Source organism: Hypanus sabinus, chromosome 1, assembly GCF_030144855.1.
Source record: "Hypanus sabinus isolate sHypSab1 chromosome 1, sHypSab1.hap1, whole genome shotgun sequence".
NCBI lineage: Eukaryota > Metazoa > Chordata > Chondrichthyes > Myliobatiformes > Dasyatidae > Hypanus > Hypanus sabinus.
Window position 1 is genome coordinate 35,604,450 of NC_082706.1, and position 27,475 is coordinate 35,631,924.

Here is a 27,475-nt window from a genome sequence, read left to right on the forward strand (position 1 = left end):
ATAAGTATCAGAAGGTACTTACTCAAAAGAACCTCCATGCTGCTTCCCAATTCTGCCTACTTGAAACTCAAACATTTGCCAAAAAGTTCTGGTACTGAAGATGTTGGTGAGGCATAACTGTGTGTGCATTTCTGGTCACCTACCTACAGGAAAGATATCAACAAGTTTGAAAGAGTACAGAGAAAATTTACAAGGGCATTGCTGGGACTTGAGGACCTGAATTATACCTGATGTGCGTTTGCAATATCAGAACCCAAGTGCAGAGGAAAGACAGACTTCAATGTAGAGATGACGACCACAGTTTATTCATAATAACTCCAACAGTGAGACATTACATTCTGAAAAGTAGGACCTCTAATTGGCGCTGATGAGGCGTCTGCTTAAATAATACAAGTAACACAGAGTCCCCCAAGCCGATCAACAAGCTTAAACAGAAAGCACTAGGAGACCACTTTCCAGAGTTGCTGGATAAAAACACAAGGAAATCTAAATGATAATGACTCATTAAACAACAATTAACCAATCCAGGTGCTCTTAAAAACCTCGGAGGCCAACGCTCTCCAGCTCACTGCACAAGCCCGAAGAGCTCATTACAAGGTTGAATAGGTTAGGACTTTATTCTCTGGGAGTGTAGGAGAATGAGGGAAGAATTATACAAGATTATGAGGGGTATAAATAGGGTAAAGGCAGGCAGGCTTTTTTCCAGTGAGGTTGGGTGAGACTAGAACTAGAGGCCATGGGTTAAGGGTGAAAGGTGAAATACATAAGGGGAACATGAGGGGGATGTTCTTCATTCAAAGGGTGGTGAGACTGTGCAATGAAATGATTTCAACATTTAAGAGAAATTTGGATAAGTTCATGGATGGGAGGGGTATAGAGAGCTATAGGTGCAGGTCGAGGGAATTAAGCAAAATAGTTTGGCACAGAGTAGATGGGCTGAAGGAACTCCTATTCTCTTTAATCAGAACACAACAGCACACAAAGAAGAAATATTGGAAGAGAATATCCTAATATTTTTATTTTATGTGTGCTCAAAGTTTTTCAGTCTGTTACTGCACTACATGTGAACTCTTATTGGTAATGCTGCTTGGAATCTGTTATCAACCAGTCAGGAATAAGGTTTCCTTTCCCGCCGCTCTCTGATTTATATTTGTCTGTCTTTGCTGTCACCTTCACTCTCAGCCCCCTCACTCTGTCCGCCTGTTTTTAATTTTGCTTCGGTGCTACTGTCATTTTGGTAGATTTGAAATTTGAAATCTGTTCTGTGGGTTGCTTGGATTTCCAGCATCTGCAGATTTTCTCTTGTTTGTGATTTTAAAAAAAGAGCATCAGTTCGGCTGTGGTCCTTCATCAACCAGAACATTACCTAAAATGAACTAACATCACACCATTCTGTGGCTGCACTGGGATGCAGTACCAGTGAACTAACAGCTAAAGCATGCAACCTGTGGAATAAATATTCATTGAAGTAATTACATCAACATACAAATAATGTGGACAGAACAAAATAAAGGGGAAATTATGGAGTAGGTTTTAGGAACGGCAAACTCCCAACTTCTGCATATTGTATTAATAGTGCACACAGATTTATACAAGTTCAGGGCCAGAATCTATAAGTGATGATCATATTCATTCCAAGCAGATAAGCTTGACAGTCAGGTGTTTATAATGCGGATTTTGCTAAAGAAAAATGTTATCACAGTAACTGGTACCACCTTTGTATTTGTTTAGAAGAAATAAACTTGGATATAGCTGGATGCAGGTATATAACGTGGATTGTAGTTATATATCAGAGAGGCCCTCTCTTCTTCTGGGCTTGGGAAATAATGCAAGTTCTTCCGGGCTGTGAAAGAAATTTTTGTAGTCAGCGGCAAGTAAAACAGGAAGGCGATTTATCAAAATAGTGGTCTTTGACCTCAGGAACGGGTTCACAACGAACAACGGGATAAGTGGTGTCTTCAGCATTTGACTGGTGTTATGACCATCATCCTCATTCCAGACAGCAGCAGGAATAATGACAGACTCAGCTGAAACAGTGATCAATCCTCAGAAAACGTGCCCTCCCGGTGAACTCGGGCTTCTCTTTGCACCAGAGAAGGCAAACGCAAGTACAGGAAGTAAATGGAGAATTTATACTGAAATCTGAGAAGAGAACCGCAGTAACAGAGAGCTCAAATCCAATACCTCAATCTAATTTTCATTTGCTCACCAGCAGGGCCTTTAGCTGCGTTATAATCATTGTGAAGGGGAATGGTGTTTTCTGCAAAAATCTACACCAGCACATTAACAAAGGTCACTGGATAGCATTCAGGAACAAAGCATGGTATGATGGAGAAGCTGGGAGGTGATGGGTGGAAGAGGCGACAGAAGCTGATTGAAGAGAGCAGTGGGCCATGGGGTAAAAGGAAGGAAGTGGGGCACCGGGGGAAGGCAATTGGCCGGGGTGAGAGGGCCACCATTATGAGGGAGAACAAAGGTGAGGAGTTGGTGGAAAGCGAAAGGAAGCAGTTACTGGAAGCTAGAGAAATCAATATTGATGCCACCAGGTCAGAATGTGAGGTGTTACTCCTCGAGTCTGCATCTGGCCTTATCGTGGCAGTGGAGGAGGCCCTAGATATGCAGGTTGGTGTGGGAATGGGGAGTGGCCACCAAGGGGCAGTTGCAGCAGATGCTGGGCAACTAGATTCCCTGTTCTTCTCCAGCCCTCTTCCACCCGTCACTTCCTTACCTCTCTTGCATCATACCCTTCCAATACCTTCCCCTCTCTCCTGGATTCGCCCATCTCCTGCCAACTTATGCTCTCCCCACCCAACCCTCATTTCTGGCTTAATTCTGGCTTCTGCCCCCTTCCTTTCCGGTGCTCAAATGCCGACTGCTGACTTTCTTCCGCAGTCTGGCCTGCTGAGCTCCTCCACCGTTTTGTGTGAGCTTCTCAATGTCTCCAGCACCTGCAGAATCCCTTGGTGTCACCCCGATTAAACTCAGCTAAATCGGAATGGTGGAATCAATAAACCTGAGACTGTCCTGGTAGAGGTGCAACACTCCCAGCACCAGCTGACCTCTAGGAAGCACCAGCATTCGAGCTGCCTCACAGTCAGTTGAACCGAAGTAGGAGAACCAGACATGCTGCTCATGACATCAGTGTAGGCGAAACAATTCTCTCCACATTAAACACTTATGTGAGGATCTAATTCTTCTGGTTTTCACTTCCAGATTATTCATCAATGTACAAAAAAGAAAAGTAAGTTTTTAAAGATCTAATTTTAAAGAGATACAGCATGGTGACAGGCCCTTGACACCTTAGTATGTCCATGTGACCAAGTAACCTGCATCTTTGGAAAGTGGAAGGAGACCAGAGTACCTACGTGGTCATGGGGAGAACATAGTAGCTCAACAGAGACAGTGGTGGGAACTGAACCCAGGTTGCTGGTGCTGTAATAACATCACGCTGGCCATTATACCACCTGCTGCCCCTCCCCGCCAAACTGAAATTCTATTTTTGGATATGGTGATCTGCTCCCCTTCACGCTCTTGGCTGTCAACACTGTACCTTCATTTACGAAAAAATCAGCGAGGAGAAAGGAGAGTTGAACCGCATGCGGAGAGTGCGGGAAAGCCATATCCGGCTGCCACTGGAACCGACTTACTTCTGGATGCCACTGGACCCCGTAGAAAGGATAACGGATCCCTGGAGTGATGGACAAATGAAAAATCTTCATTAGGAACCTAAGTGAAAATAGCCAGGTTTACCATCCATTCATCCTGACCTTAAAGCAGATCATCGTGCAGTTCTAACAACAACACACACAAGATGCTGGTGGAACACAGCAGGCCAGGCAGCATCTATAGGGAGAAGCACTGTCGACATTTCGGGCTGAGATCCTTCGTCAGGACTAACTGAAAGGAAAGATAGTAAGAGATTTGAAAGTAGTGGGGGGAGGGGGAAATGCGAAATTATAGGAGAAGACCGGAAGGGGTGGGATGAAGCTAAGAGCTGGAAAGGTGATTGGCGAAAGTGATACAGAGCTGGAGAAGGGAAAGGATAATGGTAAACAAGGTCTAATTACAGAGAGAGGTGTAGCGATTATTCCAATAGAAGTACAGAGAAAAGTCTTGTGGAATATTTTCAGAAAGTCATTGAGAAGTACAAATTCTCTGGCCCACCAAATCCATGCAGAACATCAGGCACCGATTTTTACACCAACCCTACACTAACCCATCAATCCTATTTTAGTCTCCCACGGTTCCTTCAACTCCCTCCATCTACTCACTGGAGGGAATTTATAGAGGCTACTTAACCCACTAACCTTCACATCTTTAGGATTCAGGAGGAAACGACAGCACACAAAAGTAACTCACACAGACACAAAAAAAGTACCAAAATTCACAAAAAGCCCAACCCAATTTTTCACAAAAATATCCCATTGAGCTTGATCCAACTACATCAGTAACATGCACCAGTTTCCTTATCCTGTGTATCTACCTGGCTTTTATATTACTTTTATTTTGATTGTTCACTTCAAATGCTTCTTACATTAAGAGGTTCTTGGAAAAGAATATTCTACTCAATTCCTTATCTCTGAGGTTTCTAAATTTGCTTATCCCTGGGGGTATGGAAGACTCCTCTGGTACAGGAGAGCTGGCTGTGTAGGAAGATGTTGCCCACAAAGGAACTGTGAGGGTAAATCCAAAAACAGGAATCCAGCAGAGTCAATATTCAGATGGACAGAGTACAGATACAAATGCCAGAAAGGCTCAGGAAAATTCACTGGCACAATCTGGCCACAAACAGGTGAAAACACAGGACTGAAATACACTGAGCAATAAACAGAGAGGCAGATGATAGGTGGAGCACAATGAGACACGGGTGGCAGCAATACAGGTAATAATGAGAAACAGACGAGAGACGGAGTACTCAGTGATACAGGGGCCGGAGTGGAGCAGGAGTGGGGACAGGACCATGAAAACACACAAGAGCATGTGGCAATACAAAACCACAGACTGATGGCTAGGGAGAAACACACGAAAAGACAGAGTTCAACTGGAGGTACTAACAGGTCTGCAAGTTCTACAAAAAATGCTTCTCAACCTGTTATTTCTACAGTGAGGGTTAATAAGGTACATGGAAGAATGGTGAAAAACACACATTGACTTTCTCTGAACAATTCTTAATGATTTTTATATTTCAAGGATGACTAAGGCAGATAAGGAAATTGTACTGAACAACCATTTACCCTCTTACTTTCATTCTACAATAGCAATCACTTCATTCGCCTTACCCTCCATTGTTGACACAAATTGAATGCCCTTCCTATCGGTATTCGTGGTCAGGATCGAAAAGAATTTATTTAGCTTCTCATTATCCTGAAAGGCCTGTGAAAAAGCAGAAACAATTGTACACAGAAAGCAAATACATGCTTGCTACAAGGGAGGAAGGTGAGCACCATTCTGGATGGATACATTTAGATGAGTGAATTGATTTTACTTGCCAGTGACTATTGTTTGAAAAAGAGTAACTTACTTAATCTAATTAAGTGACTGATGTAAGTATCTTCCTCATTCCCTCAACTGGTTCTTCATCCCTCTTCCCCCTAAAGCATTTAAATTTGCCGGAGTCGGCAACAATGCTGGTGTTTAACATGCTTGAGTGCAGTGGGTGCATACGATGAGTCACACCGCAATGTAGTTACACCTGTTAAGTTATATTGCATCAACAGTGTCAAGCCGGTCCCTACGTTAGCTTCTCACAGAATTCCTTGTGCTCTGCACAGTACCTGCTGACTGCACAGGGTGCAGAAACATACCAGACTTTAGTCAAACTTTACCTGCATGGAAAGGGAAAAGTGATGGAAGTTTGCAGCCAGAGGCTCAGTGGACAATGCTCTGTAAACATCGGGTGGAAAGTTCTGAAACATTTTGCTAGATGCAGCAGCTGGGAAGAAAGAAATGGTGCTGAGGTGAGTTGATGAATGAAGTTCAGAATACAAAGTTCAAAGTAAAATTGAGTAGACTCCTTCCATTTAAACAAGATTGCTCTTCTTGCTAAAAGAGAGGCAAAAACTAAAACCTGTAGGTTAGGAGTATTTAAAGTTATATCTTCATTTGCAATAATACCAAACAAGGCAGTAAGGGGATTTGGGTCAAATTGGACACTAAAAAGTTGTGAGAAGGTATGAAATACTTCCCGCCAAAACTTTTCAATTGTAGGGCAAAACCAAAACATATGCATTAAAGAGGCATCAGCAGAGTTGCATTTATTACAAAGTGGAGAAACATTCGGGTAAAAACTGGACAGCTTCTGTTTAGAAATGTAAGCTCTATGAACCACTTTAAATTGTAGAAGAGAATGACGAGCACAGAAAGATGACTTATTAACCCGTTTAAGATTTTTATTCCATCTATCATCAGAAATCTGACAATTTAGGTCATCCTCCCAAGCTTTTTTTATTTTATCTAAAAAGTCTTGTCTAGAATCAATCAACGTTATAGATACCGGTAATAGAACCATTAACAAACGGTTTTAAATTTAAAAGATCATTCAGTAAATTTTTATCAGGACCTATAGGAAAAGTAGCTAATTGGAAATGTAGAAAATCTCTAATTTGAAGGTATCTGTAAAAATGGTGTTTTTGGGAGTGCAAATTTATTTGACAATTGGTCAAATGAAGCAAGAGGAGGAGTCTACCCCTCCTACACATCTTCAATGGCTATGTGATATTATGTCTTATTTAAATTTAGAAAAGATCCGCTGCTCAGTCTTAAATTTGAAACAATCTTTTTATGATATTTGGGGACTTTTCCTAAATTACTTTTCCAATTTATTAAACAGTGCACAGACTTTTATGTATATTTTTATCTTCTCTTCTTAAGTGAATATGTCTTTTTTTTTCTAATTATCCATTGTCATCCATCAGCTTTTTTCTTTGGTAGTTGGTAGGGGGTTGACTTTTTTTATATATAAAATTTCTTTTATGATCTATGACATCTTTAAATTTTTGATTACAGAGTGGTATACCTTTATGTGTTATGCTATAACATTTTGATCAATTTTATTACAATATATGAATGTACACAAGTTATGTTGAGATGTATCTATGTGTTGCACTTTGTAAATCTTTTTTTTCTTCTGAATAAAAATATTGTAAAAAGAAAGTAAAATTGAGTATCGAAGAACATATTTGTTACCATGTACCACCTTGAGATTCATGTTCTGCAGGCATTTACAGGAAAATACAACAGAACTTGATGAAAAACTGAACAGATACAGACTGAACAATCTGCAAAGAAGACAGATTGTGCGAATAGAAATAACACTGAGAACAAATTGTAAAGTGTCCTTGAAAGTGAGTGTGCATCAGTTCAGATTTGTGGCGAATGGTTCAAGAGCCTGATGGTTGATGGTTGTTGGGTAATAACTGTTCCTGAGCCTGGTGGTGGTGTGAGACCCAAGACCTGTGTAACTCATACCCGATGGTAGTGGTGAGGAGAGGACGTGGCCTGAATGGTAGGGGGTCTTTGATGATGGGTGCAGCCTTCTTGTGTAAATGTGCTCGGTGGCGAGGAGGACGTCACCTGTGATGGACTGGGCTGTATCCACCACTTTCTGTAGTTTTTCCTTGTGTTTCATACAAGGAAGTGATGCAACCAGTTCGGATACTTTCCACTGGGCTTCGATACATAGAAGTGTCAAAACTTTTGGTGACATCAATGCAAACTTCTAAGAAAGTAGAGACACTGTTGTGCCTTCTTTGTGAGGGTATTTACATGTTGGTCCCAGGATCCCGGACAGATCCTCTGAAATGAGGATCTTAGAGTTACTGACTCTGTCCACCTCCAATACCCTTAACTTAGTTCTCACTCATGCTCCACCTTCCACATCACTCCATCATCTGGCCTTCATTACCTTTACCTATCACCCCCACCCTTCCCTTTTCCATCTGCCAATCATTCCTCTTCACTGAGTAAAATTAGTATATACATGTCACTACATACAACCCCGAGATTCTTTTTCTGCGCACATACTTAGCAAATCTATAGAACAGTAACTGTAAACAGGATCTGTAAACTGGAAACATCAGAAACTGTAAACTGTAAACAACCTAAGCAAATGAAGGTAATAAATAAATAGCAATAAACAACGAGCATGAGATAACAAGATAAATGATTTTTAAATGTATAGTTATCCCTTTTTTTTCCCAGAGCCTGATGGTTGAAGGGTAATAACTGTTCTTGAGCCTGGTGGTGTGAGTTCACCTATTGCGTTGCCAGATCTTGACCCACCCCTCCCTTCACTTTTCCATACTAGCTGTCTTCCGTCTACCTTTCAGTCCCAATGAAGGGTCCTGAATTGAAATACTGACTGTCTATTTCACTCCACAGATGCTGACTGGCCGCTGAGTTCTTCCAGCAATTGGTCATTTGCTTACAAGATAACCCACATGCAATCCAATGAACTAATTCCAATATATTAACTATCTTACTTAAAGAAGGAGGTCAACCATAGATTGTTTTGTGAGCAAATTTAGGAAGTCTACATTTGTATTAATTACAGAAAGTTGAGGACAAAGCACCATTCCTGAGGCACATCAACTGGCCAACCAGATAAAGGCCAATACACGATTACTCTTCAGCCAGCCAATTAAAACCAACATTACCTCCTACACCATAAGTAGTTATCTTCCACAATAACATGTGAAGTGGCACTTTATCAATGCCTTCGGAAATCTAAGCCCTTGCCTTCCCTCTCACAATAACCTTGTGCATGGGATGGTGGGGTGCTTTGGGGTTCTGATGTTGCAATCATTCATTCTTTGGGGTTTCTTGTTCCATAGATGTCTCTGTGAAGAGTAAGAATTTCAAGTTGTATTCTGTTTTCATTCCCTGATATTAAATTGAACCATTGAACTTTGCCTGGTTACTTTGTTATGTTTTCTAAGGGCCCTGATATAATGTCATTTTTAATAGAATCTAACATTATTAAACTAAACGGCCTGAAACTTCCTGCCTTCTGTCTCTCTCCCGTTCTCAATAAATTGAGTTACATTTGCAATAAATATAGAATCTTCACAAAATCTAGCCAATTTTGGAAAAGTAGAACCTCCCCCACCAACTAAGGCTCATCTCCAAACTTGTTCAGCTGTAGTTCCACCATTTCTTTTGTAATATTTTCTGTGTGACTGTAGTCTTTTTTGAGATGGTTCCCCTCTTTCAATTCCTGGCTTAAGGCTGCTTCTGGGAAGTTAGTTGGGTCATCTACATTAACCCTGATGCAAAATACACATGACCTCATGGGCACCTCCATTTATTTTGTATTATTAATCACTAGACTTTTCCAACAGGACTGGCAAACCATCAACACTTTTTGCATTCTTACTGTCATTCTTGCACATGGAGTACAATGTTGGTAAATGCTAGGTCATCCACTTTGGAAGCAAAATAGAAGATTAGATTGTTACTTAATTGGTAAAAGATTGCGGCATGCTGCTGAGCAGAAGGACTTGTGAGAGCTTGTGCATGAATCACAAAAAGTTGGTTTGCAGGTGCAGCAGGCTGTCAAGAAGGCAAATGGAGTGTTTCCCTTCATTGCTAGAGGGATTGAATTCAAGAGCAGGGAGGTTATGCTGCAACTGTACAGGCACCTGGAGTACTGTGTGCAGTTCTGGTCTCCTTACTTGAGGAAGGATATACTGGGATTTGGAGGTGGTGCAGAGGAGGTTCACCAGGTTGATTCCAGAGATGAAGGGGTTAGCCTATGAGGAGAGATTGAGTTGCCTGGGACTGTACTTGCTGGAATTTGGAAGATCGTATAAAAACATATAAATTTTGAAAAGGATAGATAAGATAGGGGTAGGAAAGTTGTTTCCACTGATTGGTGAGACTAGAACTTGGGGACATAGCCTCAAGATTCCGGGAACAGATTTAGGACGGAGATGAGGAGGAACTGCTTTTTTCAGAGAGTGGTGAATCTGTGGAATTCTCTGCCCAATGAAGCCATGGAGTCCACTTCAGTAAATATATTTAAGATAAAGTTGGGTAGATTTTTGCATAGCAGGGGAATTAAGGGTTATGGGGAAAAGGCAAGTAGATGGAGATGAGTCCATGGCCAGATCAGCCATGATCTTATTGAATTGCAGAGCAAACTCAACAGGCCAGATGGCCTACTCCTGCTCCTATTGCTTATGTTATGGTTTACATTTTTGACTGGCTTTATTTGGCAAATGACTGAAAGATTGTTGACCTGTTTATGCATTGTATTCTTTTTTAAGTTTGATTTTAGCATTTTTGGTCCTGATTAGTGTGACCTGCTCTCTTGCTGTTTGGATTAAAGTGACGCTGCATGGGAGTTTTGTTTACAGTGTTAACCTGTCCAAACTTGTACTGCAGCACAGTCCGACTGCATTCCTTTTACAGTCATGATACTTTATCACAAAGCGTTCTTACCATTGGTCAGATTAAGTGGGAGTGAAATGTTCTCACTGTCAGTGTGTATTAGTAAGTTCTTTCCAGCAGTCAACATGGCCAGGACCTGTAGACCCAAACAGGTTCCCCATATAGGAAAATAATCACCGCTATCAAAGGCCTGTAGAAACAACAGAGAAACGGGATGAAACTCAGAAGAATGAATTTAATAATCATGGGTTGCAAGCAATAATCCATTCCTGTTAAACTTCTAAAGTAACAAGGCACTTGGTGCATCAATCCATATCAATGACTCTGGCAAAGCTTGTGAGATCCCCATGACGGACCTCACATTCATTTTAGAAATCTGAGATCAGTAGCAATAGGCAAGAGAGAATCGAACTTGCAGATGTGTCAAAATATTCGGCCAATTTTGTCTTAATTAAATTCAGAACAACTACATTATTACCTCCATGGCCTCCTCCACCGTCATGATGCTCCCCACACTTAGTTTGGAGGATCAACACCTTGTACTCCATCTGGGTAGCCTCCAACTTGGTGGCATGAATTTCTCAAACTTCCAGTAATGCCTCCCACCCCCCCTTCACCATTCCCCATCCCCTTTTCCCTCACTCACCTCATCTCCTTGCTTGCCATCGCCACCTTCTGGTGTTCCTCCCCTTTTTTCTTTTCTCCATGGCCTTCTGTCTCTTTCACCAACCAACTTCCCAGCTCTTTACTTCATCCTTCCCCTTCCCGGTTTCACCTATCACCTTGTGTTCGTCTCTCCCCTCCCCCACATTTTAAATCTACTCCTCAGCTTTTTTTCTCCAATCCTGCCGAAGGGTTTAGGCCTGAAACATCGACTGTACTTTTTCCTAGATGCTGCTTGGCCGGCTGAGCTCCTCCAGCATTTTGCGTGTGTGTTGCTCAGATTTCCAGCATCAGCAGATTTTCTCCTGTACTCAATTACCCAACTTACCTTCATTGCGAGGTCATAGAACATTTTTGCAACTTTAGCAAAATTGGATGTCTTCAAGTTAGCTGCTCCACCAGGTATGAGAATGCTAGGAAGAGGAAATGGATGATAGAAAAGTTCAAAATTTACTATCAGAGTACATTGATGTCACCACATATAATCTGGAGATTCTTTTTCCTAGGACATACTTAGCAGTAACTGTAAACAGAATCAATTTATGCAACATTATGCCCATTTTCCTTGTTCCTCCATAATATTTTAACCAATTCATTCTTGATGTGGTTCATAACATTGATAGCAAACACTGGCACAATTCTTTGTTCAGATGCCAGTGATTTGGGAGCCCTCTGCCTCTTCATTCAGCGGGTTGTGGGTTCAAATTGCACCTTCAGCAGATAACCTTGGCTAACAACCCAGTGCAATAGTGATGGATATTAAATCAAATCCTTATCTCCTACGTGGACATCAGAGACCCTTACAGTGTGACTCTGGAGAGAAAGCACAGGGGAATGCTCCGGGTGTCAGTCCAACATTTATCAGAGTCAAATTCTCAGTGATATTCCCACAAGGAGTGCTGGGGAAGTGGGTGTGTAGAATGGGAACGTTGAGGTGCGAGAGGAGGAAGGAGGAAGTGCATTTGTTAAACACAAGATATGTATGATTGCACTGCAGAGGGTGTAGAGGAGATTCACCAGGATGTTGCCTGGGAAAGGGTAAATATGAGGATGAAGTTGGTCAGCTGCTTTTGGAGTGGCAGAGAGTAAAGGGCCAAACAAAATTTAAAGGTTAGATGATAGAGTGGAGGAGAAGAAATATTTCCCCATGGCTCAGATATCTAAACTAAAAGTCACAGGTTTAGCTTAAGGAGCAAGAAGGGTTGAGAGGAAGAACTTATTCACCCAGTAGTTGGAATCTGGAATGCACTGCTAGAGTGTGTGCTGGAAGAGAAGCCCCACAACAAAAATTAGAATCAGCAAGGGACGGAAGCATCGGTCCAAATGGTATTACACGGATTTAAAATTTGTAACGTATTTGATGGTCAGTGAGTGCCAAAGAACCTGTTCTGTGGATCAATGTAGGATCAGGTATGAATGTAGGTACATAGCTCAATAAAGACTCAAGATATTTAATTAACTGCAGATAATTCACAGGACTATTAATTACAGCACAGGTAGGATGCAAATCTTACAGCAGGCATGTCTGTGGTTTAAATCAAGTAGTCAGATTTTGACAGCTCACCAGTTATAAGATTAAATTATTAATTTACATACCCATTGATTGAATAGAATATTCTTTCATACTCTTCATGGGTTAAATTCATCCTGTGTTCAAAATAAGCATGTCAACACCAAAGTTAGTAACATATTTTTCACACTTTACAAAAGCATCCCTTGTATTTGATTACCTAAATTAAAAACTACTGAACACTTTCTTAATTATGAACCTGGATTGATTTCCTCTTATCCCCAACAATTTTCTCCCCCAGTCTTTAAAGTACATACTCTTGCTGGTGTAAACTGCACACTTTAGACAACCTCCTGTTTTTGCTGCAGAAGTTACCTCAGAAAGGAAAATGTTAGCTAGTAACACTAATCGTATGCATTTTATGATCTCAGGACTTCTGAAAATGCTCACAACCCATGGAGTAAATCCTTCCTGAAGGTAATCATTGTTGCCATCTAAATAACTCTAATCAACTTCCCCGTAATTAGCTTCAAGACATTCAAGCAACACCGAGCTAAGAAGAGATACTTGACGATAGATATACACCATTTTGTTCTACCATTGTTCACACATTTAACAGTCCCAAGCCCAGCTGCGAGAGGAGGAGAGTTAGGCAGGTAGCGAGAAACCCCATCTCATGAAAGCCCAGAGCTACAGAAACTCCAAAGACTGGGAGAGGAAGGGTCTTTGCCTGGAAGACGTACGAAGTCGTGTGGTGAAAGTGGAGGCCACAGGGCCGATCAATCTTCAGCCCAGGATAGAGGACTCCAGCGAGCTGCTGTCGCCCCAGCAAGGGTGATGGGCTTAAGAAGACGTACACACACTTAAAAAGTAGTTCGACTGAGAAAAATAAAACTGCTCTTATTATGGGATGCGTATCTAACCCAATTCAATACCATTTGTGGAGTTGACACTGGAGCGTACCTGATTGGCATCACTCTGCAGCCTGCTGATTCCAGATACTTCACGTAAGGTGCAGCAATGTAAGTCTTCCCATACGGATGAAGGACTGGATCATGGGATTCCTGTGCCAATATTCCTATGGAGAAGGCAAGTGTAGAGAAAACTAATAAGCACCATATTAGGGAAGGAAAACGTAGGAATGCAAAGTCATTCAATTTGCCTTCCAGCTTTCCCTCCTCACTGGAAGGTTTCACTGTTGCATGGTATAGTTATACAAGTAAAAAATTCAAAAGTTCATTTATTATCAAAGTATACAACTCTGAAATTCTTCTCCTCTAGATACCCACAAAACCAAATCAGAAAAGAATGGCAGCCCGGTCATCAACCCCCCCCCCCCCCGAAATCCTTCCTCCCAGCACAAAAAGGATGAACAGGCACATTGACCCCCCAAACCCCCCTGCACACACAAAAAAAACAAGAAAGTTCAGGCAAAAAACAGAGAATATAAAAAACTATAAGACCAAAGAAAAGTCCATAGTCGAAGTCCAACAGCACTTTACCCAAGTATATCACTGTCCAACAATGAAGAACATCCATGGAAGATAATCCCAGAACTACTTTTACTTACTGCTTGTTCAGTATTTTTATTAATGTATACAAGAATATATAACAACTACAGAGTATATATATAAATAAGAATTATTTAAAAATATTTATTTACTCATAAAATTGATTCAGGTGGACCATCTGAAATGCAATGAAGGCTCTATATTAAGAAATGCGGTAAATGCTAGGAGGATGTGGAGATGCTGGCAAAATGAATTGATTCTATGTTTAGAATAGGCAAGTAACATTTTTCAAAAAGGAAAGGAAATGCATTTTTCTCCAGTCCTGCTGAAGGGTCTCGGCTTGAAATGTCGATTGTACTCCTTTCCATAGATGCTACTTGGCCTGCTGAGTTCCTCCAGCAGAGTGTGTGTGTGTGTGTGTGTGTGTGTGTGTGTGTGTGTGTGTGTGTGTGTGTGTGTGTGTGTGTGTGTGTGTGTGTGTGTGTGGTGTGTGTGTGTGAGTGTGTGTGTGTGTGTGTCTGTGTGTGTGTGTGTGTGTGTCTGTGTGTGTGTGTGTGTCTGTGTGTGTGTGTGTGTGTGTGTGTGTGTGTCTGTGTGTGTGTGTGAGTGTGTGTGTGTGTGTGTCTGTGTGTGTGTGTGTGTGTGTGTGTGTGTGTGTGTCTCTGTGTGTGTGTGTGAGTGTGTGTGTGTGTGTGTGTGTGTGTGTGTGTGTGTGTGTGTGTGTGTGTGTGTGTGTGTGGGTGGCTTGGATTTCTCTTGTTTGAGAACCTGGTCATCAGCTACACGGTGCTCTCAGTGTTCCTGTAAGTGGTGTGGGTGTGCCCCACGCTCAGCTCCTGTGCCGTGACAGTCACGTGGGGCATCTTCCGTTTCATACGGAGATCCAGGTAGAGTCAGGTTGTACAAGTCTTGAGAAAAAGTGGAGACAAAGTATCTGATATCACCCCAGTTCTGATGGCCACCTTTGTGTTTAGTGCAGCAGGCTGTGTGTATAGAACAGAAATAGTCAAACAGTGAAAGTCATTATGTGCCAAGGTTCTGTCTTTTCCCAATGTTGTGAAGGATGAACCTGGCCTCACTGCAGTGCAATATTTTATTCAGTTGTAACTGGCAACACTCAGGGGGGGATTTCATTAAAATGATAGAATATTGAAAGGCCCTAGTAGAGTCAATGTGAAGAAGATGTTGCCTATAATGGGGGAGTATAGGGGACAGCCTCAGAATAGAATGACGCCACTTTAGAACAGAAATGAGGAGGAATTTCTTTAGCCAGAGGGTGATGAATCTGAGGAATTCATTGCCACAGATGACTTTGGAGGCCAAGTTTTGTGTGTGGGAGCTCATGTCTGATGAATCTTTTGGAGTTTTTCAAAGAGGTAACTATGGGGATAGATGAAGGTAGTGCAGTAGATTAAGTCTACATGGACTTCAGTAAGACTTTGATGAAGTCCCACATGGCAGGCTGATCTGGAAGATTAGGATTCATGGGATTCAGGGGTCAGCTAGTAAGGTGGATTCAAAATTGGCTTGATGATAGAAAGCAGTGGGTGATGGCTGAAGGTTGATTCTCCCAGTAGAAATGAGGTAAGGAGGAATTTTTTTTAGCCATAGAGTAGTGGCTGTGCCACAGACTGTGGTGGAGGCCAAGTCCGTGGGTATATTTAAAACTGAAGTTGTTTCCTGGGTACTTTGTAGGCTAGCACACAAGATGGAGCTGGCTAGATTTATAACTCTCTGCAGCTTCTTTCAGTCCTGTGCAGTAGCGCCCCCTCCCCATATCAGACAGTGATGCAGCCTGTCAGATTGCTCTCCGTGGTACATCTATAGAAGTTTTTGAGTGTATTTGTTGACATGCCAAGTCTCTTCAAACTCCTAATGAAGTATAGCCACTGTCTTGCCTTCTTTATAACTGCATCGTTGTTTTGGGACCAGGTTACATCCTCAGAGACCTTGGCACCCAGGAACTTGAAGCTGCTCACTCTCTCCACTTCTGATCTCTCTGTGAGGATTGGTATGTGTTCCTTCGTCTTATCCTTCCTGAAGTCCACAATCAGCTCTTTTGTCTTACTGATGTTGAGTGCCAGGTTGTTGCTGCGGCACCACTCAACTAGTTAGCAGATCTCACTCCTGTACGCCCTCTTGTCACCATCTGAGATTCTATCCTGATTGTCATCAGTAAGAATAATGAATTTAAGAGTAGGGACATTATGTTGCTGGTACACAAATTGCTGTGAGGCTGTACTTGGAGTACAGTGTATGGTGTTGGACACTGTGTTATACGAACAACGTTGTCAAGCTGGGAAGAGTGCAAAAGAAATTTACGAGGATGCTGCCTTTGACCAGAGGCCTGAGCTGTAGGGAGAGTTGGTCATGCTTGACCTTTATTTCTTGGAGCACAGTAGAATTGGGGGTGGCAATCTATTAACAAAAAATTTATAAAATCACGTAGAGTATGGATAAGATGGACAGTCATAGACCTTTCTCTAGGTTTGACGAGTCCAAACCTAGTGAGCACAAGATAAGAGGGGAGATTCAAACAAGACTTGAGAGGTAATTTCTTTACTTAGAGGTTAGTGAGTATCCAGAATGAGCTGCCAGAGGAAGTGGTCAAGGCGGGTATAATTGCACCATTTAAGAGGCATTAGGATGGGTATTTGGAAGGGAGTGGCTTTGGAGAGTTATGGGCCAAATGCAGGTAACTGGATTACCAGGGAGAATGCTGTGGTAGGCTTGAACCATTTGAGCGGAAAGGCCCGTTTCCATAGCAACACACAGAAAACGCTGGAGGACTCAACGTGCCAGGTAGCATCTATGGAAAAGAGTAAATGGCCAACATTTCGGGCTGTGACCCTTCATCAGGACTCAAGCATGCTTCCACGCCATATTATGTAATATTTCTAACCAGAAGCTGGACAGGCAGTTTCAATGTTCCAGAAACAGAGGGACACACCAGGAGGAAAACAGCATTGTAGCCAAGCTGTGGGTCTCTGCAAAAACCAATGTATCTTCGTCGAAGACATCACCTAGGTTGTGTGTAGAGTTGAGAAAGGGGAAGGAAATCTAGAATGCGCAGTTAGGAAACTCACATTAAGTTTGCAGGAAACCACTGGTAGGTATTGCTGTTTTTTGCAGATCTATGTGCTCATATCCTGTAACTCACTACCCAACAGGATATATCTGACCAGGAAGACTGGAGCAGGGCAAGATGGCTTAGTACCCCTTCCGAAAGGCAGTTAAGTGGCATATCCCCTAAATGAGAAAAAGCGTGGATGCACTGGTAGCAACACAATTGCTATGTTGAATTGAAAGAACTGGGGGCAATGGACATTGGGAGCCTTGATCTTGCTCAGCCTCTCCGTGCGGTTGATGATTCAAGCTCAATATCATCTTCCCCACCCTTTATTTATGGATACAGCAACCGGGCGGCGTGAGCCTTCTGGCCCAACGAGTCCACGCCGTCCAATTATATCCACGTGACCAATTAGCCTACCGACCCTGACATCATTGGGATGTGGGGGGAGACCCCTGCAGTACCAACTCCTTACAGGCAGTGGAGGGAATTGAACCCGAGTCACTGGCGCAATAAAAGTTTACCTACCGTGCCACTCCTATCCTACCCTCTTAGCCAGTGCAATTACATCTAACTTCTCCCCAAATATAGAAAGTAATTCGGCCTCCGTTCCATCCAGCGGCTCAAAATTACACCTTTGCTTAAAGAAATTTCTCCCCTGCTCAATTCTAAATGACCCATCATGTGACTTCTATGAAGCAATAGCTGAGGAGTTCCGCAACCCATTAATATATTTGGGATTTTCTTCCACATTCCTGGGGAGGGGGCGAGGATAACTTGCTTCTACTGGAGTACGAAATCCTCCAGCGATCAACAATAGGGGCAGGAGATGCCTACTGAGTCCACTGGGCAACACGGGAGGTGGCGAAATGTTTACTGATGCCAAGGCATAGACTTGGACTGATGATTTCAATAATTGGAACAGTAAGTGCCACAATTACAAGAATTAAGAGCGGAGAGATGGTGGTAGGGAGATCCCTTTGCATACCCCTCTGCTGGAACTTACCGATGATGGGTCTCTGGTTGACTTTCAGCGCCTGGAGTCCAGCAAGACAGCTGCAGCCGATCGTGAGGAGGAGGAGAGCCGCTGCTCGAGTCATTGTGCGGCTGAGGTAGCGGCGGCGGCGGCTTGGTCTGTCTCACCCGGTGGGGCGGTCAGTGAGCACCCGGCTGTCAGTGTAAGGGGACCGGCTGGGTGCTCCCCGGCATTCCCCCCCCCCCCCAGCGTGACGGCCGCCGACGTCAGAGGGGGCGGTACTGTAGCGGGGCGGGGTCACCTGCCACCCCCGGTGGTGGGCGGACGAAAGTGGGGTAGAAGTAAGCTTCCTTTAGGTTCCTGCTCACTGTGGTGTGGAGGGTAATGAAAAAGTGGACATTATAGCTAAACAATCACTCAAATTGTCTATAATAGAGGTCCAGCTCCCTCTAAGCAAAGCGGAAGTCAAAAGCATTTTAAAAACACGTATTGAGGAGACATGGCAGAAGCATTGGGATGAGAGTGAAACAGGGAGACAACTACAAAATACAAAGGCAAGTCAAATACCAAAGAATATCAGACGGACATAGAAAGATAGAAGTGATCATCAGTCGTTTAAGAATTGGACACACAAGTCATAATTACACATGACATAAAATAGGGATACATCCAGCTGGGTTGTGTGAATACTGTAATCAACCAGAAACAGTTGAACATGTATTGATAAAGTGTAAGTAGAATCAAAGAGAAAGAGTGAAGATGACAGGAGCGCTTCAGATAAACAAAAAAACCTGTTGTGGGTATAGAAGACATTTTAAGTGGGATTTCAAGAGAAATACGGACCTATGTCATGAAGTATCTGAAACACTCTGGTTTATTATATAGAATTTAGGGAATGAAATCTTTTCATTCCTCCTGTTTGTCAAACGATCCACACTCCAGTCAAGCATGTGGCGGTAATGCACCTTAAAGCTGATGGACAAATCGCCATAAAACAACACAAGAAGAAGAGGGCGGACGGGTCTGATCTGCTCTGGGCTGCTGCATTACAAGTGCCCCATTCTCCTCGGCAACACACACAGAATGTTGGAGGAACTTAGGTCGGGCAGCATCTGTGGGAAAGAGGTCCACGTTTCGGTTCCAAACTGTAGGGTCCAGTTGGCAGCCTCAGTGTGATTTTTGTTTTGCTAATCACCACCTGGTAGTATTTTGCATTGTACACTTTAGTACTGTTCATTCAGTACTCGTGGCGGGTCTTTGCCGCTCCATTCATCCGCCCCAAGAGCTTTGCGCTCCTTTCGGTTAGAATTGTTTGCCCACCAGTATAACAATGCCATAATGTTAAGCTATTTTAACAATGTTGATCGAGGAATTCGTCGAAGAGAAACCTCCTGCTCTTCTTCGAAAGGCGCCAGGGGATCTGAGAGAGCAGACCGGGCCTCGGCCGAATCTGATCGGGAAGACCGTGCACACTGGAGCTTTATGCTTGAAGGTAGCCGGAATAGAACTTGAACCCACTATTCCAGCAGAGGGCTATGCCAAAGGAATCTCCCTGCCACCACCTCTCCGCTCTTAGTTCTTGTAATCCCGGCACATCCTGTTCCTCTTCTAGTTGCTTGTTCAAGTCAATCAAATCAGCTACAGAAATCAGTCCAAGTCTATGCGTGGGACACAACCAATCCCTTTTATGATTTAAAAACAAGGCAAAACACGTCCTTGGTGATGTAAGCTAAGGTAACTTTCAGCCCCAAATCAGGCCAGTTCAAACCAGTTCAGCTAGGTCAGCCAAATCTGGGTTCCTATTACCTCAAACCACAGGCTCTTCATTTCACAAACCTGCCACTTCTGCAAAGCTAAATGCTGTGGGAATGTATTCATGTAGAGTTACAGTGCGGAACATGCCCTTGATCATCAGGCTCCTGAACCGGAGGGAATAACTTCACTGAACTGTTCCCATAACCTATGAACTCACCCCAAGGATTCTTCATCTCACCTTCACAATATTTTTTACTTATTTCTGTTGCATTCTCTTTCTTCTTGTGTTTGCAGTTTGATGTCCTTTGCACAGAGGTTGTCTGCCCCACTGGTATGATCCTTCATTGATCCTATCTGATTATTGGATTTATTGGGTATGCCCGCAAAAAATGAATCTCATGGTTCTATATGGTGGCATATATGTTACTTGATCATAAATTTACTTTGAAATTTGAAGCCGCACCACCCAGTTTCTTGGGTTTAGAAGACCATTGGCAGGAAAATCACTGTGTCGAGTTTCATCTATTTTAATTAGACCTTCAGTGAGCAAGAACTAGTTGACTCAACAGTTCACAAAATGGCAGCCTCCATTCCTTCACAACATTTGCTTCGTTTCCTTCCACTGCCCCCCAGCTCATTCCTGCTTGCTGATTTGCAGATTTTAGTTCCTTCTGGCCAACAACAGGAACATTCCACTCCTCACTTCCACCTCCAAGCAGTAGAATTTGTCACAAACTTCTTTAAAAACGAGTCACTTCACATTTGTTTCCTTCTCCTTGTGTCAGACGTCTTTCAAAAAATTAGGTGTTATTTACTTTCAAGAATAATGTACGCATGAAGCCTTTCTTGTCAATGGCTGTTCTTCCAAGATGTGTTAAAATACTTTTTCAGGAATCAGGTTTATTATCACCGGCGTGTGACATGAAATTTACATCAATTATTGAATAGTAAAGCGCCAAGACAGGCCATTCAGCCCATGACGTTGTGACAATCTTGATGCCAATTTATTCTAACTGTCCTCCTCATCCTGTGTGTTATCCACATCGCTCTATTCCCTTCACAGTCACGTGTCTACCTAGAAGCATCTTAAATTCCATCAGACTGTCTGATTCCTCTACTACCATTGCACCCAAATCCAAACACCTACTTTATATGGAAAAAAAGTGACTTTTGCATCTTCTCTAAACTCCTCCCCCTCCCCACCCCACCTTAAAAGAATGTCCTCTGATTTTTGATTTTTCTACCCTGGAGAAAAGATTCTGACTATTTATGTCTGTCATAGTTTTGAAAACCTCTATCAGGTCGCCCCTTGGGTTGTAACACTAGAGAGAACAACCACAGTCTGTCCAGCAATTCCTCATAATCCTGGTAAACCTCTCATGCACCCTCCCCACAATCCCACATTCTTCCTATAGTGGGACAGCTGGAACTGCTCACAATACTCCAAGTGCGGTCTGACTATAGTTTTATCAAAACTTTCTCACTCTTATACTCAACCCTACCAATGAAAGCAAGCATTCCATACACCTTCTTCACCACCCTGTCCACTGTCAGTGAACTATGGACCTGGACCTCAAGAACCCTCTGAACCTTAATGATGTTATGAAGTGTCCACTAGCATGTAGACTTCTTTCATTTGACCTCCCAAAGTGCAACAGCTCACACTTGCCTGGAAGTAATTCCATTTCCTTGTGTGTAACTGAATTATATCCCACGGTATTCTTTGATAGTACTTTGCACTGCCCACAACTCCACCAATGCTGGTATCATAGACAAACTTGCTAACGCACCTACATTTTTATCCAACACAAAGTACACTGCAGATGCTGGGGTCAAAGCAACATGTGCAACACACTGGAGGAACTCAGCAGGTCGGGCAGCATCCGTGGAAACGAGCAGTCAACGTTTTGGGCCGAAACCCTTCATCAAGTCCTGAGTTCCTCCAGCGTGTTGTACGTGTTACATTTTCATCCAAGTCATTGAAATACAGTGGACTCCAGTTAATCAGTACGCATCGGTACATTTTGCTCGATTAAATGGCTGCCCCAATTAGCTGAAGTTTTATGGAAATAGTTATAAAAGGTATAAAAAAAAGGTGAACTACCATTTAACTGAGTAACAAATTATATATTTAAATGAAATACATAACAAATTAAAACACAACCAATACTAGTATAGTACTATAAAATTGTGTATTAGTTCCTAATAGTTATCAATGGAGGAATTAATCCAGCGTACACTGCCTTGTTCATTTGATTGACTGTAAATAAACAAAATCATCTAATGTGGACAGTGCCTTTATTACCTCTGTGCCTGAAGTGGTGTCAGAAATCACTGCTGTTTAATTCAGTGTCCATCAGCCCAAAAGGATAATGTAACACAAGCATACGCAACTGACACTATTGAAAAATCATTCACTCTAAGCACAGCGTAGTGTCTAACCACCACACAGGTGCATGTGACTGATGCCATTTAGGAACTTTAGCAGCAGTCTACTGTCCCAATTAAGTGGCATGGTGTCCCAAATAAACAAAGGGCATCTCGGCTATTTTCTTGACCTTTAAGGGTCGGTCCAAATAATCACCTGCCCCAATTAACTAATGGCTTATTTAACTGAAATCCACTGTTTATGACAAACAACAAAACGTCCCAGCACTGATCCTTGGGGAAAACCTCTGGTCACAGATCTCCAGCCAGAACAGCAACCTTCCACCCCAACTCTCTGTCTTTGGTGGCCGAACAAATTCTGAATTCAGACTTGGAATTCACCCTGGATTCCCATGCATCCGTATGTTGTGAATCTGCCCACTGTCTTGGCCCGAAACGTCGACAGCGCTTCTCCCTACAGATGCTGCCTGACCTGCTGCGTTCCACCAGCATTTTGTGTGTGTTGCTTGAATTTCCAGCATCTGCAGATTTCCTCGTGTCTGCCCACTGTTGGTGGGTGTTGGTGGGCAAATGCTTCACTAAAGTCTATGGAGACTTTAGTCCACTGCCCAACCCTCATCTACCTTCTTTGTCACCCTTCAGAAAATAACTACGAACAGGTTATAAGGCATGGTCTGCCCTGCACAAAGCCATGGTAACTGTCTCTTTCCAAATTGACATAAACCCTATCCATTACAATAGCTTCCCTATCACTGATGTAATGCTGACTGGCCTATAATTACATAGATAATCCCTACTTCTTTTCTTGAACAAAGGCACAACATTTGCTACTGTCCAGTTCACTGAGCTCTCATCTGATGCTAGCAATGGCACAAAAATATCTTTGTCATAGCCCTGGCAATCTCATCACTTGACACCTCCAATATTCTATGATTTATACCATCAGGCCCTGGGGGCATACCAGTTTAATGCTTTTCAGAAGGCCCAGCACTACCTTCTTAATCTCAACATGTATCATGCTCCACTCTGCCTTCACTACCCTCCAAATCCTTCTGGGTAAAAACCTACACGAAGGACTTGTGTTTTGTAATTTCATTTCTGGTGGGTCTCTGCATAGGGCATGCCTTTGAAAGGACTCTCTGTGCAAAAGTCTTGGGCACTCTTGAATCTTTATATGGTTTCAGATGGTGTGGCCTCCACAGAGCTTTGATCTCAACATCATTGAGGCTGTCTGGGATTACCTGGAGAGACAGAAGCAAGAGAGATGGCCAAAGTCTGTAGAAGAACTGTGGCAAGTTCTCCAAGATGCTTGGAACAACCTGCCAGCCGATTTTCCTATAAAATTGAACCTGAGAATTGGTGCAGTTTTAAAGGCAAGGGGTGGTCACATCAAATAATGACTTAATTTTGTTTTTTTTTACTGGTTACCGCTCTTTACAGTAATTTTTTTAATACTTAGAAACTTTTCATTTCATTGTTTTTGCAAGCATCTTTGCTTTACAGAATTTGTTTTACAAATTAAGACAGTTCTGCAGATAAATAAATGATAAATGAAGACACGACTGAGTACAGATGTTGGAATCTGGATCAAAAATGCAACAACTGAAGGAATTCTAATCTCCACCATGGACGGTCCCAAGCCCAGCTGTGAAAGGAGGAGGCATGGGCACCGGACTAGTAACCCCATCCCGTAAAAACCCAAAGCTGCAGAAACACTAACAGAAACTCCAAAGACCTCATACCTGGGAGCTTTGATAGGCTACACCGAGACTGGCTGTGACTGGCTTTGCGGCTGAAGACTCACTCTTGTGAACTTCAGTTCTGAACGTAACTTGCTTGCTTTTATTGTTTGCACGACCTGTTTTGCTTTTCTCAGCACAATGGGTGTTGGGCGGCCTTCTTCTTTTTGATGGGTTCTATTGGGTTTCTTTGTTTTGTGGCTGCCTGTAAGGAGACAAATCTCAAGGCCGTATGTAGTGTACATACTTTGATAATAAATATACCTTGCACTTTGAACCTGGGGGCAATTTGAAAGACTGGCCCAGGACAGAAGGCTCTGGCGAGCTGCTATCAGAAGCCTATGCCCCAGTAGAGGTAAGTAAGAAAGGAGGAACTCAGAGGATCTAGCAGCAACCTTATCTGATTCCAAACTCTTCCCCTTTTCCAATAAGATTCTACCATCTGCAGCCCTGTGTTGCTTCAGCCCATTACCTCAAGCCTCTGACACTATTTCTACTTTTCCCTCCCCACTTGACTCCATCAGCCTATCACCCCTCCTCAGCTGGATCCACCTATTCCTTGCTAGGCCTGCCCAACAATTCCCTCCACCCCCAGTTCTTTATACTGGCTATCTCCTCTCTATCTTGTTCTTTTGCGGGAAGTGAGAAGTTGGGACTTGGATGGAAGGAGCTATACAGTCAATTTCAACAGCTACTGTTGACGAGGTTATTGGTCTTCAACCACAGGGCATGTGAAGGAGACTTTGGCTTTCTAACCTCCATGTGCCTCTCAGAATTTCTGAATCACCAGAGGTATTGTTAGGGCAGGTGGTCAGAGTCTTTTTCCCAAGGTCGGCGAGCCTTACTCGAGGGGACAGAAGTGTAGGTTGAGAGCAGAAAGACTGAAGGGAGGGCTGAGCAATGAGCAATGAGTTTACGTAGGGGTGGTGTATATGTGGGACCAGCTGCCAGAGGAGATAGTAGAGGCAGGTACAATTACAATGTTTAAAAGACATTTGGTTAGGTATGTAGATTGGAAGGTTTCAGAAGGATATGGGCCAAGTAAAGGCAAGTGGGACTGGCTGGCAGTGGGCCAAACTGTAAAATTTTATACGCATATGAGTGCTTGGCCACATGGTGAGAGATATACTGAGTAATTTGGATACTTGCTGCGTACACATGATTTATTGTTGTTTTCTGTTCCAGATTTTTCTGCAGACAAACTCCGTAATGTGGCAATTCCCAACGGCCTGTGTCAGCAGTTTCTCCAGCTTGCTGAGGCCAATACAGCCCAAGGAGTGGAAACCTGTGGGATACTCTGTGGAAAATTGGTAAGCGCAAACTTTGAGTCACCAACAGGATGTGTTCTCATTTTGTAGTTGACGAACGAGCAAGAGGTGTTCAATGTGACAATCTAATCAGAACAGTGTACAACCACATATTCATGATTATGTCAGGGTGTTACTGTGAGCTTACATAATTATTGATTAAGCTTTATATTTTGAAATCCCCTATTTAGGAGTGACTATTTTAGAGTCCTCCCTGTTCACTGCTATCTTTCCATTAGATCGCATCATCACTATCTTGGCCAGTATATGTGCCAGCTTTCTGTAAACTTTTACCAGTGTTGGGAAGGTGTTGGAACTGTCCACTGGAATCTAACACCACATCTTCTGTCACCACCCCAGCTCATACTCACCGATGGGTCATCTGTTCACTTGAGCTCTCATCCACCAGCCTTCTCCAAGGGATCAAACTGACAGACATCTACATCTTCAGAACACCACACTTTGCTAAGTGTAAACAGTCCTTCCAGGTGAGACAACACTTCACTTGTGAGTCTGTTGGGGTCATCTATTGCATCCGGTGCTCCCTCCTCTACATTGGCGAGACCTGATGCAGATTGGGGGAGCACCTCCGCTCCGTCTGCCACAACAGACGGGATCTCCCAGTTGCCACCCACTTCAGCTCTGCTTCACATTCCCATTCAGATATGTCCATACATGGCCTCCTTTACTGCCATGATGAGGCCAAACTCAGGAGCAACACCTCATATACCATCTGGGTAGTCTCCAGCCCCTTGGCATGAACATTGAATTCTCCAACTTCTGGTAATTCCCTCCCTCTCCCTTGCCCCATCCCAGTTTCACTCTGCCTCCTCCTCCAGCTGCCTATCACCTCCCTCATGGTTCCGCCTTCTTTTTCTACTCATAGTGCTTTCCCCTTACATTCCTTCTTCCCCTTTCCTGCCTATCCCCTCCCTGCTTCCCCTCCTCCACCCCTTGATCTTTCCCCTTATTGGTTTTTCAGCTGGCACCTACCAGCCTTCTCCTTCCCACCATCCCTCCATCCCTCCACCTTCTTTATAGGCCCCTGCCCCTTCCTTCTTCAGTCCTGACGAAGGGTCTTGGCCCGAAACATTGACTGTTCATTTCCACGGATGCTGCCTGACCTGCTGAGTTTCTCCAGCGTGTTGTGCTTGACACTTTGCTAAGAACTCCTGCATTATCTCTTCCTCAAACCTCTGGGACTCCCCGTCTCATTCTCTCCACCAGCCCTTCCCCTCCTGCCCATCCCTATTCCTTTTAAGTAAGTCATTGAACTGCATCCTGCATCCTCAACTTCCTTTGGAAGGTTCCTCAGCCCAGACTTTCCACTCGTGGCCACTGCATTTGACCATTGTGAGAGGGATAATAAATCAGTCATAACTGAATGGCTGAACAGACTTGATGGGCCAAATGGCCTAACTCTGTCTTTTCTCTTATGGTCTTATACTCGCTACTGATTTCAGTGCAAATGCATAGTCTCAACCCAAAGTGTTGACTGTACATGTTCCTTTACAGATGCTGCCCAACCACTGAACTCCTCCAGGAAAAATATATTTTTTTACACCTATAGTAATATTAGATACATATGATAAGACGATAACTAAAGTAAAAATTAAACCCAGCATCTGCAGCATTTCGGGCATCTGCAAATTCTCTCTTGTTTGTGATAAAAATGAATCCATTGCTTAAGAATAATGTTCTAATGTCTTGAGTAATAATCATCTATTGCTTATGTAGGGTGAGGGTTGTGCAGGTTGGATCACGAACATGATGGTTGCGGGAAGGTAGCTCAACTTGAGCCGATGATGTGGAGCTTCGGGCTTCTGTACCACCTGCCTGATGGTAGCTGAGAAAGGAAAGTGTGGCCCAAATGCCTCCTGTCTTGAGATGTCAAGAAATGTCTTGAGACAATGCCTCCTGTAGATGCTGTCAGTGGTGGGGAGGGCAGATGCAATCTGTAGGATACTTTCAACAGTGCGTCTGTAGATGATTGTGACAATATTTGGCGATGTGACAAATTTCCTTATGCTTCTGAGAAAGCTGAGGCCTTCTTTGTGATTGTATCAAAGTTCTGGGTTCAGGACAGGTCATCCAAGATCTTAATACCCAGAATTCTGAAGCTGCTTGCTCTTTCCACTTCTGACCTACCAACTTGTAGTAACAGTTT

The 27,475-nt window shown here is 43.1% G+C and overlaps 1 protein-coding gene across 1 annotated transcript; it reads right to left on the minus strand.

The window, feature by feature from the left end:
- Positions 1–283: 283 nt before the first annotated feature.
- LOC132392756 (gamma-glutamyl hydrolase) lies at positions 284–18,379 on the minus strand. The gene is made up of 9 exons (XM_059967075.1): positions 18,150–18,379; positions 13,526–13,640; positions 12,649–12,699; positions 11,381–11,465; positions 10,441–10,579; positions 5,826–5,932; positions 5,280–5,373; positions 3,551–3,688; positions 284–1,843 (listed from the first exon to the last, which is right to left on the minus strand). Exons 1-9 carry the CDS (start codon positions 18,241–18,243, stop codon positions 1,728–1,730), a joined length of 939 nt encoding a protein of 312 aa, XP_059823058.1. The 5' UTR covers positions 18,244–18,379; the 3' UTR covers positions 284–1,727.
- Between the last annotated feature and the right edge of the window lie 9,096 nt (positions 18,380–27,475).